At 43.1% G+C, this 13543-nt stretch overlaps 1 protein-coding gene across 1 annotated transcript in view; it reads left to right on the top strand.

Moving 5' to 3' along the window:
• The window catches only part of magi3a (membrane associated guanylate kinase, WW and PDZ domain containing 3a), a 120913-nt gene that overhangs the window by 103884 nt on the left and 3486 nt on the right, over nucleotides 1-13543 (top strand). Inside the window, exons 9-20 of the mRNA XM_042408534.1 lie at nucleotides 1657-1857; nucleotides 3439-4071; nucleotides 5991-6022; nucleotides 6666-6906; nucleotides 7638-7732; nucleotides 8094-8286; nucleotides 9248-9460; nucleotides 9741-9926; nucleotides 10076-10169; nucleotides 11867-11927; nucleotides 12044-12181; nucleotides 12322-12460. Coding sequence (XP_042264468.1) covers nucleotides 1657-1857; nucleotides 3439-4071; nucleotides 5991-6022; nucleotides 6666-6906; nucleotides 7638-7732; nucleotides 8094-8286; nucleotides 9248-9460; nucleotides 9741-9926; nucleotides 10076-10169; nucleotides 11867-11927; nucleotides 12044-12181; nucleotides 12322-12460 — 2226 coding nt within the window. The remainder of the gene's footprint in view (nucleotides 1-1656; nucleotides 1858-3438; nucleotides 4072-5990; nucleotides 6023-6665; nucleotides 6907-7637; nucleotides 7733-8093; nucleotides 8287-9247; nucleotides 9461-9740; nucleotides 9927-10075; nucleotides 10170-11866; nucleotides 11928-12043; nucleotides 12182-12321; nucleotides 12461-13543) is intronic.

Raw genomic sequence — 13543 nt, 5'->3', positions numbered from 1 at the left:
TAAATACTGTTATGACAGACTGGCTAGCCTGACCTCCCAGACAACGCCGCAGAGCACAGGAGCAAAGCACAGTACTATACTCAGCCATAATTACAGCGCTGACAATCCTGTCTGACATTTCATATAATCACTTCACCCCCGAGAATACAGACTGTCCCTTTGTGGCCCACAGCTTAATCAAGACCATGTAAACACGGTTTTGGTGCGTAGCCCCCTCCCCATCCCACTCCTCCTTCTCTCTCTATTCGGCTGTCAGTGTCGCATGGTGGTCATGTAAGAAACAGTGTTGACAGTCTCTTGACATAGCGTGTGAACACGGAACGCCTGGGCAATCTGACGGGGCGTAATCATGTCAAAGAACATATTACACACACGCTCACACCTTAAGTTCTCATGAGGAATTTCATATTTTTGCACCTGCCTGCATATACTCGCATATTTACATATCTCGAAAACATTTCTCTGACACTTGTACAGCTCCGATGTGGGAATGTCATGTTAATCATACTTGGCATAATCTTTTTTTTTTTTCTTCAGAGCGGTCACGTTCATCTGCCAATTGCAATGCAATTATGCAAATCACAATCCCATGACATACTGAGATTGGTGTAGTAGGCAGGGGGAATGGGGGGCCTCTATCTCTTCCTCGGCCTAATGAGATTGATGTCCCCCCCCCCCCAATCTATCAGTGTGGGAACTGCCAGAAAAGGAGCCCAGCATGCAGGGACACAGCACATAACTCATAAACTCATAGGCTCATACCACAGGGAAGGGCAAGCTAGGATTTAGTTAGAATGTCCCTTTTTCTGTCAGGGATAACTCTATTTTTCCCTCTTTCTGTCTCATCGCTCTTATCTCACTCTCTTTCTCACATAAGCAGTCACGCTCACATGCACGCACATACACACACACACACACACACACACACACACACACACACACACGGTCTAATATAATTCCTTTCCTGTCTTCTATAAAGTTGCCCCATTTACACATCCTGCAGGCACCACAAAGGAAATTTGCAATGAAAAGTTTACCTGGAAAATGTCAGGCGCATTTCAGGATGTATTTATCGCTGCAGTGAAAGGAATTGGTTATTTTGGGTGAGACGGGGGCAAAATATAGACATTTTGCAATAACTGGATGTTTATTGGGTTTGCAAACAGAGCAGTAGACTTGCAAGTTTTGTATGTATGTGTGATTTATTTGAGATTTCTACTTAAATTTGCAAGTTCTTAAGAGTGTTTGTGTAATTACCAGTAGCGAATGACGCGCTGTCAGACACGTCACTGTGCGAGTGTTGTTATAGATACATAGATAGAGACAGATGGCAATTTATGAGCAAGCTTTTTTTTAATATCCTACTTCTCATTTTCACATACACACACATACTTATACATCACAGACAGTCATCTAATCTGTGAAGCTGATGACTAGATGTGCTGCTCTCATCTGTAGAATTAATGGAAATGCAACTCATGGCTGAATTTAATATATTTATTGCTAGACTAGAACCGTGTTATGTGTTTAAAAAGGGTAAACAGAAACATGTAGTAATATAATTAACAATAATTAGGCCATTAAAGATATATTCTCAATTTCCTTGTCTATTATTTCTTGTCAATCTTTTTACTCTTTCTGCCTTCATCTCTACAGCAGAGGAGCCCGGTAGGGGAGTGCGGGGCTTCACGCGAGATCCATCTCAGCTGCAGGGCTCCATCCTGCAGACAGCACTTAGAAAAAGCCCACAGGGCTTTGGGTTCACCATCATCGGAGGAGACCGACCCGATGAGTTCCTTCAGGTCAAAAACGTTCTTCCAGATGGGCCTGCTGCGCATGACAACAAGATCGCCTCAGGTAGGCTTCACCCACTGACCTACTGCTTATGAAAGTGCACTCCAGTGTCTGGATTGCACATGACCCTAATGCAAAGTCATACGAGGGGGAATTGCTAGAAGTTAATAGGAGACAAATGGACTTTTATTACTTGTCTAAACAAAACATAATCCAGTGTCACATTGACATGTACACTGTTTGCATGTCATCTATGCCTATGCACACAATCGGGTTTGGCATCAGCGTAGGTACTGTACATAACCCAGTTTTATGTACCCTGAGTACACACTAACAAACACATTTAGACAAAAAAACGTAAAACAGGCGTTTCACTGTGAATGTCACATCGCTTGATCAAGCAAAGACAAACGTTCATTGGCAGTGTTCAGAGGAGCTGCTCTAAACATAGGAAGCTTCTGTCAATAAAGCACATGTTCAGTTTATGGTTGACACCCAGATTTTATATGCAGTCATATATTAGAGATTTAATAGGCCTGCAGACTGGTTGTCTTTTCATGGCTGGAGGGTGAAAAGCATGCTTTCTATAAACTCACTAGTTCAACTGTAGTAGCACCTGCGTATTAGTGGTTCATTACATTCCCTCTGATTGAATATACAGTTACTTGCACTGTGATCACATGCACGGTGATTGTACAGTTGTAATTTGAATTACTGTTAGCGAAGCGTCTCAGGATTCACATTACAGTAATATTGATTGCATAGAATGCTTTTACAGCCATGCCAGTGTTACGACTGAGAACCAACAAGAAAATGGAGCATAGAATAATTATTTTCAATGTTTCATTTCCCTTGAGAATGAGGATAATTGATTAAACCAAAAACTGAATGTAATTAATTTCATTGGGTTATAATGGCGAGCGGCAGACTATAACAGCTTCATAATAGTTTTCTTTTTGATTTAAGACTTTCTGACTACAGGCCCGCAGCATTGATTTATGCCAATAGTAGGATGCTAACTCTCACCTACTGCTATTGTTTTGTGGATGTTTGTAAGTCATAAGAGCTATGTGTAGTGGATCCAAACAGGCACTACATCGGGATATGAACTCATTTCAGGAGTGAAACCTTAGCTGTGTTTGCTCAGAAATTGTATTGATTGCGTAGGTGGGTTGAATCCTCCACTGGGCTTTTAGCCAGCTAGCCAGTCAGCAATTCAGCCGGCCATCCAAACCCATATCTCAGCCAGGCCAAGGGTGATGAGAGTCGTCCCCCCCCTCCCTCCCCTTCCCCACCCCCTGCCTTACAGGGAGATGAAAGGAGGAAGAAGAGAACAGCATGTCAGTGATCTTGTTCTATTTTATGCACACTCTCTCTCCATTCCCATTAACATCTTTGAATTTTCTAAAGACTTGGAGGAGCAGGAGGAGAAATGCATACAGATTCTACTTATGCAATCCAGCTGGATAATTATAATTTCCCTTATTGTGATAACTCCGTCAGTGACATTAGTGTGTCTTCTTTTATTTGCCTTTGTGTGCAAACAATTTTCGTATAGTTTGCATTCCTCCCAGTCATCACGGTCCACACTCTCTTAATTAGCCCATTTTACAAACATGTCAAAGCTCTTTGTTTGTCTTCTAGGTGATGTGATTGTGGACATCAATGGGACATGTGTGCTGGGGAAGACTCATGCTGATGTGGTCCAGATGTTTCAATCCATCCCGATCAACCAGTATGTGGACATGGTCCTGTGCCGGGGCTACCCCTTGCCGGAGGACTCCAGCAGCAGTGAGGAGGCTTCAGGTGGCCTCTGCACCTCCAAGGACACTTCCCCTTCCCCCTCCACCTCCACGCCACAGGACCCCCATTACACAATCCCAGATGGAGGAACCCTCTCCAGGCAGACTGCCGCAGTGCCACCCATGACCAACGGAGGACGCCACCACCACCATCCTCACTCCCACCAACACCATCACCACCTTCCTCACACCCACAACCAAGAGGGCCCTGACCCCACTCTGTTGCAGCCAGAGCTTGTAAGTGTACCCTTGGTAAAAGGCCCTGGAGGTTTTGGATTCGCCATTGCCGATTGCCCTCTGGGCCAAAAGGTGAAGATGATCCTGGATGCCCAGTGGTGTCGCGGTTTGCTGAAGGGCGACGTCATCAAAGAGATCAACAGACAAAACGTCCAGACGTTGAGCCACTCCCAGGTTGTGGACATCCTCAAAGACTTGCCTGCAGGCAGCGAGGTTAACGTGCTGGTGCTTAGAGGAGGTGAGTCGACAGAAATGAGAGTTCACATTGCTGCAAGAGCCACAGGTACTGTAAGCCTGCGACATTGCACTAATCCTCAGAAGTATGTTACAGCTGGCGGGGTCACAGTGCTGATGCTGTGACATCTCTGCTGTTAAATCGTCGCTGTCTATATTAATTTACTCAGGTTACTGTTCAGACAACAAACAGGTATTTGTGCCTGGAGATAGTTTAGCGGTTTAGTCCCACGCTTCTGAAATCATGTTAATCCCCACACAGCTTTGTGTCGCCAGTAGTCTGCTTCTCTCTTACTCCCCCTTCCTCCTAAAGGAAAACAACCAGTGAAACAATAGAGGTGAGGAGCCCACCTGCTCGCATTTGAAATTAATTTCTTGAAAAGAGACAGTGAGAAAGCAGCATCGGTAGACCAGCGTTGTCAAAGGTCTACCCAGAAGAGGGGAAATTTAATGTCACATGTACAGTGTTTTAATTGGACGAATAACAGGATGGATTATGGTGTTCACCGGTAAAGCTATAGGTATTGCTACAGGACAAACAGACCCTCCCAATGTTAAATAAAGCAATTTCACGCTCTGGTCCACACCAACTCTGCATCATCCACCATGCACCTTCCCAAACAGAGAGGAAGTCATGCTTAGTCACATGGTGAGCTGTACTCAGAAGGTGCAGAGAAATGGCAGTTTCTGTGATTCACTTGCTGCTTAGAAAGAGAGAGAGAGAGAGCGGGAGAGGAGGAGAGGCAGAGCATGGTGGGTAATCATTACCCTTTTTCTTACTTCAGGCTTTCACTGATTTGAAGGGCTTGTTCCCTTTTGCCTTTACTGCAGTGCAGTAGCCTAGATTCAAGAGATCAGTGTTGCACCCACATATCAGTTGTACTCAGCTGGGCTCTGCTCTGAGCTCCAGGGGTTTGTCCTGCGTGTGTGCGAGTGCTGCTGTTATTAAGTTTTTGCCCATGTGTGCTAGCCTTATATGCATCTTTTTGATGGTTCTGCGGTTGCATATCCAGGCTGTGTTACTGCTTAAAAAGGAGCAGGAGATCACAGCTTTCCAGGACTAATAGGAGCAACGCTGCGGGGCTTCCCTCCGGACACCCATAGACCAGCATTAGGTTAGGCTTTACTCCCAGCCACAGGCTAGAACTCCCTTCCGATGACAGCAGCAGAGAGAAATGAAACAGGAAATTATTTGGCCCTGCTCCCTGTTCTGGATTTAAATCTGGAAATGAGACAAAGTGCCCTTCCCCGTGGGATATGCACTGTACTCAGCGGATGAAGAGATATGATCAGGGACTGTCAATAGAGAGATACCACCAGTGCATTTACAGTATTAATATTTTAAAAGGAATTAATCAAAACTTGAAGTTAATCTCTCCTAAGCTTACACCAGGAAACATTCATTAAAACAACTAATTTATCACAATTTGCTGATGACTTTTGCATATGTGTAATGGAAATCTACAGACAGTGAGAGTATTTACGGTGTTCTAGTAGGGTAGCAAACAGCTGGCGAGGTTTACTCTGAGAAGTACATGTTTTCCCATGGCTTAGCATCACCTCTGTGTTTCCCACAGTGTCCTGACTCCTAAACTATTTGTGCTACTGGGGTATACTGCCCCCTACTGGTTGAATTATATTATGACTCACTAACAGAGAGGAGAGCAGAAGGAGGTATCACCAAATAGTTACAAATCCTCTAGGCGATATTATTACAGTAAGTTCAGTAAGTTACGAAGTGCAGAAAAAGGCGTAAGAAGTGGGAGAGCTTCTACCGCTGAAGGCCAGTAGGTCAGTAGTGTGAAGAAAACCGCAAGTACAACTCATCCTTTAAGCCTTTAAGCCATTCGATAATAGGTGTTGTTGTTTTCTTAAACAGTTAAATTCAGAATTTAATCTCTTCTTCTGCTTCTTTGCTTACAGGTCAGACATCTCCTGTGAAATCTCTAAAACCAGTAAGTTGTAAAATACATCTTTGCATTTTGTCCTGTAGATTGGAACAAAGAACATACAGATGATAAAACTGCTGCTGAATTATTAAACAGAAAAAGGTTTCAAGTTTGTCTTGGTTACCCATAAGCACCACTCAGTGTGTCTGCTGTGGAAGCTGTTATAGCTACATTATTCAGGGAGCCCACATTAGCCGGGCTGTTATTTCTGGAACTGCATGTGGGTAAATATGCTGGCTCCTGGCAAACAGCAACTTAACATCCCTCTGCGTATGGGTGTTTAAGATGATATGCCATGTTCAACAGCTTGTTGCTGTATTGCTCCTCCATGCTGCACTCTTAAAATAGAGAGGAGCTGAGACAGCAACAAGCTTACTCATACTGTTTTATTGGTTCAACACAGAATGACTGTGTGGTTGCACTATTCAAAAAAAAAAAAAAAAAAAAGACCAGTGCAGTTGTTTGGGCTTGCAATTCTGCAATTTTCCAGCCTCTATTTTTTGACGTAAAACATTGACATAAATATGACAATATATCATGCTATATATTATTAAATAAAGTATATTATACATGGATAGTCATACATTTGTTTTGTGGATGTTTTCCTCGTGATCACCTGAAGTTATTTCTGTTATTTCTCTTTTCGCAGTGCACAGCTCCCATGTCCCAAACCCTGTCCCAGCCCGCTCCTCAACAGATGCCCCATCCCTGTTCCCAGCCCGTAACACAGCCGCAGCGACAGGATATAATCAACAGCCCGGAGGCCCTGGCTCACCCGGAGGTGCCCCCCAACCCGCTCCCCTTCTCTACCAACACGCTACGTTCGTCTTCACCCAAACCGGACGCATCTGAGCTCTACCTCAAGTCTAAGGCCATGTTGGACAGCAAGCGTAAGTATCCATGATGTACTGTGTAGTGGTTTTCATCCTCATGGTTCAGGACCCACCCGCCATTTTTCAACATGATCATGGATGCACAGATTTCTGTGTGACAAGAGTCACAGATAATGATTTTTTTTCATATCAATTCATCTCACAATTATTTTTCCAATTCATCACTTTAATGTATGGTCAAATGTAATTATGTCCTTTGCAAGAGTCCACACTGATGTTCTCTAACTGCTTGTTTTATCTCATCAACATCATGTGGTGTTAAATGTACAATAATATGAAACGGAGAAAACAAATCTTCTCAAATTAATTCACATTTTAGAAGCTACAACTAGCAATTGCTTTGTTTTTACATGATAAATAAGCTTAACAATTAATCTAAGTATTTCATCATTTCAGCTCTAATTGTGAAATTAAATAATGTTGTATTATTTTAGGGTATTTTATCTGATGTAGGACATCTAATGATCTCAGTTATGACTTTAAACAACCAGTGATAAGTAAGATAAAATGATATAATCTTTGTAGTTAATTGAATTGAATATTTTTTAACTGGTGAAATGATTTAGGAACTCCCTAGCAGTAGAACAACTGCATTATACAACACATGCCCGACAAACGCTGTAATGTCTGGTTGACTTCACCCACAAACGGCATAATTAATGTGTTTTGTCTTTCATGGCTATTTTAATAAAAAGACTCATTCTTTCACTCTTTCCCCTCCTCTGCAGCTCCCAATACCAAGGACCTGGATGTGTTCATCAAAAGAAACCAGGAGTCAGGCTTTGGCTTCAGAGTCCTTGGAGGCGAGGGGCCGGATCAACCGGTAAGTAGCGGCGATGCACGTCCAGTCGTGAACTGTACATCCATGCTTGGCATGCTGCTAGAATCTCAAACCCTTAGTTAGTACAGACCAACAGGCAGACGCTAAGCAAATCAATATTTGTGCTGCATTCAGTTACTTAAATAGCCAGAATTTCTACTATTGCTGCAGGACAATGGGGAAATAAATTGTCAATAAAACAGCAAACTCTATTTTCCACTTTGGAAACAAGGCATCAAATACTCAAAGCAACTGAGAGGATTTCAACCGATTATTTACCACGAAGCCAGTCAGTCCTGCGCTCACTCTGGCTCAGATCAGCGTGTCAACTTGTTTTCTCTTATATACTCTCTCGCTTCCTCAGGTGTACATCGGTGCCATCGTGCCACTCGGTGCGGCTGAGAAGGACGGGCGCCTGCGGGCGGGGGATGAGCTGCTTTGTATAGATGGCGTGCCAGTTAAGGGCAAATCCCACAAACAAGTGCTGGAGCTGATGACCAACGCCGCCCGTAACGGCCAAGTCATGCTCACAGTCCGCAGGAAACTGTCACATACAGGTTGGTCTACTTTTGAATAATCAGCTCCGTGTTTCTCTGAGGACGCTCGAAGCTTTAAAGGATTGTTTTTTTTTTTTTTATGCCTTTTGTTTAGATCTGTATGCTAGAGGAAAAACCTCTGAGCCACAGCTTTGATCTTGGATTTTTTTCACTAATCCTTTAAATTTGTTCTGGATGACTTCCTTGCGGATAAATCTGAATAAATGAACTTCGACCGAAATTGAATTTCAGGATGTTATTCTACGCACAGTTTTCCTGAAAAGAAAAAATAAAGCTTTGAACGAGGCTTCTATATTTACTTTAATAACAAGGAAAGTGAATGAAGAATTTCATCCCCATACACGGAATAAAATTGCCTCACAGTGGCTCACAATAAACAGTTTGAGATTGTTTTCTCTGTGTTTATCTGTTGAAGCTGATTGGAGTTGTGTGTGAAGGGCAGTGAAGATTAGATCAGCTGGTGGAGTTGATTTACATCTCAAAGGATGGAAAAAAAAAAAGAATATGCTGAGTTTTCTTTTTTCAACAGCACGAACCCTTTCTGCATTCAGGCTTGTTTACCCCCGCAAATAACCACTCCATGAATAGTACAAGCACTTTTTGAAATTACTTTGGATTTGATGTATTGCAACAACAGCTTTTGATCACGTTGCTGAAATTAAGCATCAATCATGTAAGGGTTTGTGATTTCAAAGCAAGGGGTTTAGAAAGAGATTCCCTCATGCCGGCTGATAAAACAGGGACTCAGCAAAACAAGCACACAATGAAGAGAGATCTCAGTATCGGAAAAGTGGCTTGTCTTGAATAAAACCGTTGTGTTTTGCATTATTTATGGAAGGATCTTTAGAATTATAAATTCTGGCAAAGAATTGTTCCTTTGTTACCAATTGTGAGGCTCTAATCCAAATGTGTTTGTGAATGTCAGCATTCTCTCATGTTTCTATGCGTTGTTATTTGTCAGATAACGGTGAGGAGGACAGCAGCCAGCAGCCGCAGCAGGTAGCGTCCGCCCTGGTCAACAGCTCTCCCAAGATGCCTCGCGTCGAAGTGCCGAACGCTGTCTTGCCCTCCCAGCCGTCTCGGCCAGAGTGCTTTGACGTTACTCTGCAGCGCAAAGACAACGAGGGCTTCGGCTTCGTCATCCTCACCTCGAAGAACAAGCCCCCGCCTGGAGGTCAGGAATGAAGAAAAACACATCTTATATAGATTTGGGAGTATGAGGTCATTTAGGGCTTAACAGTGGTCTGCAGCATATTTAAGAAATGTTGAATATTAGAACATGTATCTCTAAGTATACCCAAAATAAAAAAAGTTAACTTGAGATCAGATCTAGGTAGTATTTAAGTAAGCAGTTGATGGTTCAAAGCGTAACAAAGAGATAAGAAAGCGTGATACAAACATGCAAAACAAACAGGTGTGGCAGGTTGTCATTCCTCTGCTTTTCTCTGTTCTAGTAATACCTCACAAGATCGGCCGTATCATCGAGGGCAGCCCTACAGACCGTATAGGTCAGATGAAGGTGGGGGACCGTATATCAGCCGTCAACGGTCGGTCCATCATGGAGCTGTCGCACAACGACATCGTCCAGCTCATCAAGGAAGCCGGCAACTCCGTCACACTCACTGTCGTACCTGAAGACGGTAGGTTGACGGTGGAGAAAGTCTCATTTCTGTGAAGCTGATTTCCAGAAGAGAAGGGTTTTGAGATTGTTTTGCAGCAAATCGCAAGAGTGTGGTCTTTCTATTCGTCATTCTAAACGGGTGGTGTTGTATGAATTATGTTCTTACAGACAGCGCTCCTCCATCTGGAACAAATTCAGCCAAGCAGAGTCCTTCAGCACAACACAGAGCTGTGGGCCAACAGCCTCCCAGCTATCCAGACAGGTACACGACGAGGATACACACATACTCCCGTGCAAGCATAAGCATTCACACAGGCTTGCCAGCATCCCTTTCAGACACTGAGTCCATTGGAGACAATTTAATACAAGCTCTGCTACTTGAACCATAAATTAGCCCCAATCCTCTGAAAGCAGACTCTGGTTTGTGCTACATCGTGGCCCATTACCATTTCTTGTGGCCTGCATTCTCCTTGTTATTCAGAAACACAGAAACCCCCCCCCCCCATGGTCACTGTATGGATGGTGAAGCAAAAGAAATAGATGAATAAGGAGTCTCACTTTCTCTTTGATCTTTCTTTTTTTAAAAGAAAGATTACCTGTGTCAGAATTTTTAATCCAGTGCCGCAGCAGCAATTCTCCACCATCATTTCTCTCTTTCTATTTCTTCTCACCCGTTCTGTTTCACTGCCTATCAGCATGTGTTCCTCTTGTCCTCATTTAGCTCTCTGTCCATTCCTCAGCAGCACCCACCCACCCTCCTCCTTCTCTCTGTCTAATCTCCAGCACATGCCTTGGGTCAGTCCAGGCTATATATGAGTTGTGGTTGTCAGCTCGGCTACATGAAGTGTGTAAACGCTTCTCTATGCCAGAGCTGCTAAGAAGGCCTAGACTCTTTTAGATAGTGTGTCAGCATAGCTAAGTTTCCACAAAGGCATTGTAATGAGCTCTGCGGAGCATTAAAGTATGCCCCCCCCCCGTTATCTGCCACTGAACTGTAAAAGCGACACAGCTTTCTGAAGGATTTACATTGGTCTCTGTGCGTTGTATAATGAAACCGACCCAAAGAGGCTCCCGCTGCTGTAATGAAGGCGTGGCAGTGTGTGGATCATACCGGACACAGCTGAAAGCAAAGAGAATGAGACTCTGTCTACACAATATAGAGCATCTATATAATTATATATAATTCTCTTGCATGGGTTGCCCCCCATCCTTTAGACCTTACACAGACTGTAAAACTGTATTTTGTGCTTCTGAATAAATTGGTATATATGAATATTGTTTATACCTGTATTTATCTCTCTATATAACATATATTTACACAGTGACATTATAACTGTTTGTATTGGCTTATTACATACTTCATACCCAGCTATAGTAAAATATAATGAAATTCTCAGCATTTTTATATAACCCAAGTTTTTTGAATATTCCATTTTATTGTGTTTATTTGTGTTTTAGTTTATGTACTTGCACAAATAGTCTACTTCTTCAAACCCCGGCCATCACAGGTCCTTTCTGTGTGGAGTTTGCATGTTCTCTCTGTGTTTGCGTGGGTTACCGTCAGGTGCTCTGACTTCCTGTCACCATCAAAGACATGTATGTTAGGGTTAATAGTCCTGTCAGTGCCCCTGACCACCACTGGCACTGGCAAAAAGAACTAAGGTTGATCCCCAGGTGCTGCACCACAGCTGCCCACTGTGTATAGGATGAGTTGTTTCAGTGTATATGAGTGCTGTGAAATGACAATAAAGAAATCTTAATGTCAAATCTTAATCTTAAAAGACACCTCACCAAAAAAAAGCAATGAAAACAATAACATTTGAAATGCTTTTTCTCTGTGCTGACATTTGTTTCTCATCTCAAGAAGAGATATTGTGACATTTTGTAATACAACAAGACTTCATATCTGTAGTATGTCAATCACACTTTATAATGTGTTTGTGGTCTCCTCTGCGGTAGGAACGGTGACTCTCTCCCACCAAGTGAGATGGGAACACTTATCACGTCAGGCCCTAAACAGGTGAGACCGTAACCATAGTTACTGAGTGTTTCTCTTCTTTTGTGATAAAATACATATCAACCATGTAACAGCAGTTTTCCAGGTTCCAGCTCATATTCTTGTGTGTGAACAACCAGGGCTGTTTCGTGGTGGAGCTGGAGCGCAGCCAGCGAGGCTTCGGCTTCAGTCTGAGAGGAGGGAAAGAGTATAACATGGGCCTGTTCATCCTTCGACTGGCTGAGGACGGACCTGCTCTTAAAGACGGCAGGATACATGTGAGTTATCTTGCATGTCCCTCTCTGACCTGGGAATAAACTGGTCAACACTACTTTAACTGAAAAAGAACAAAAGAACAGTAAACGCACTTATACTCACTGTTTGTGACATATAAGAATGAAATCTATATGCATCACAGGTTGGAGATCAGATAGTGGAGATCAACGGCGAGGCCACCCAGGGCATCACACACACTCGGGCGATTGAGCTGATCCAAGCAGGAGGCAGCAAAGTTCATCTGCTGCTCCGACCTGGCCAGGGCTTAGTCCCTGATCACAGTGAGTGACAGCTGAGAACTGTCAGTGTTTGCCATTGCACATAGATCTATGCAATAGCATATTAACCATACATATATAGAAGCTTTTGTATGGATATGCTTGACAGCAGGGTGCTGAGTTTCTTTATTCTCATGCATGTGTTGCGAGCTTCTCTCTTGACCTGTCTCTCCTCTCATTCTCTCTCACTACTTTTTATCTTAATCTTCCTCTTGTGCTCTTTATCTGCCTTGCTTTCTCTGTTTTTCTGCATCGGCACGGCTGTCTATTTCTACCTATTTATCTCTTCCTCCTATAGGTCTGAACTCTTCTTCCACCCTGTGCTTCTACATGAAACCAGAGCATCACTAAAGGCCTCACTGCTTTTCTTGGTCTGTCCCTAATAACTGTGGTAAACCTTGTACTCCTCCTATTTTTGCCTTTGACCTCTCCTTTCAAAGTGATTCATACCCCAGATTTTAAGTGTCGTTCTCTGTCCCTTCCTTTCACCCTATGATCAATCTGAAATAGATCAGTTATCTGTGACTCAGTAAACATCCCATTTATCATACAGTGAGTAGAGGGCTAAACCAAAGCAGTGAGTCCTAGAAGAACGAACAGACCTGCAGGAGCACTGGGAGGCTTCAGAGCCCCGCAAGTTATTTTAAGGGTACAAAAACCTTTAGATGCCACTGAACACACACCTCATCCTGAGCGTGAATGAAGATGGAGACATAGAGAAAAGTCCTTAACTAGATATTGATCAGTGAGTGACAAGTGGTAAAAGGATCTGTGTGCATTCACTGGCATCAACCTTACAATATGAAGACAAAAAATTAGAATGAATTTCTATGAGTTGTTGCTCCTAGAAATCCAAAAGCTCATTTCAGCACCACTAAGTCATCACTCTTCACTTTCTGTCTCTGGTTTTTTCTGCTGCATAATCTGCTCTCAGTCACAGCTGTGCAATTTTTATCAGCTCAGGGGAAAATTGAAACGTCAGTGCGGGGCGAACGCTCGCACCTTTTTCCGTTGATGGCTATGTCGTTGGCTGATACATATCTCAACCAGGGCAAATATTTAGAGGGATATTACGGAGGGTTATTA

Source organism: Thunnus maccoyii, chromosome 4 (genome assembly GCF_910596095.1).
Source record: "Thunnus maccoyii chromosome 4, fThuMac1.1, whole genome shotgun sequence".
Taxonomy (NCBI): Eukaryota; Metazoa; Chordata; class Actinopteri; order Scombriformes; family Scombridae; genus Thunnus; species Thunnus maccoyii.
This window is presented reverse-complemented; position numbering and strand designations above follow the sequence as displayed.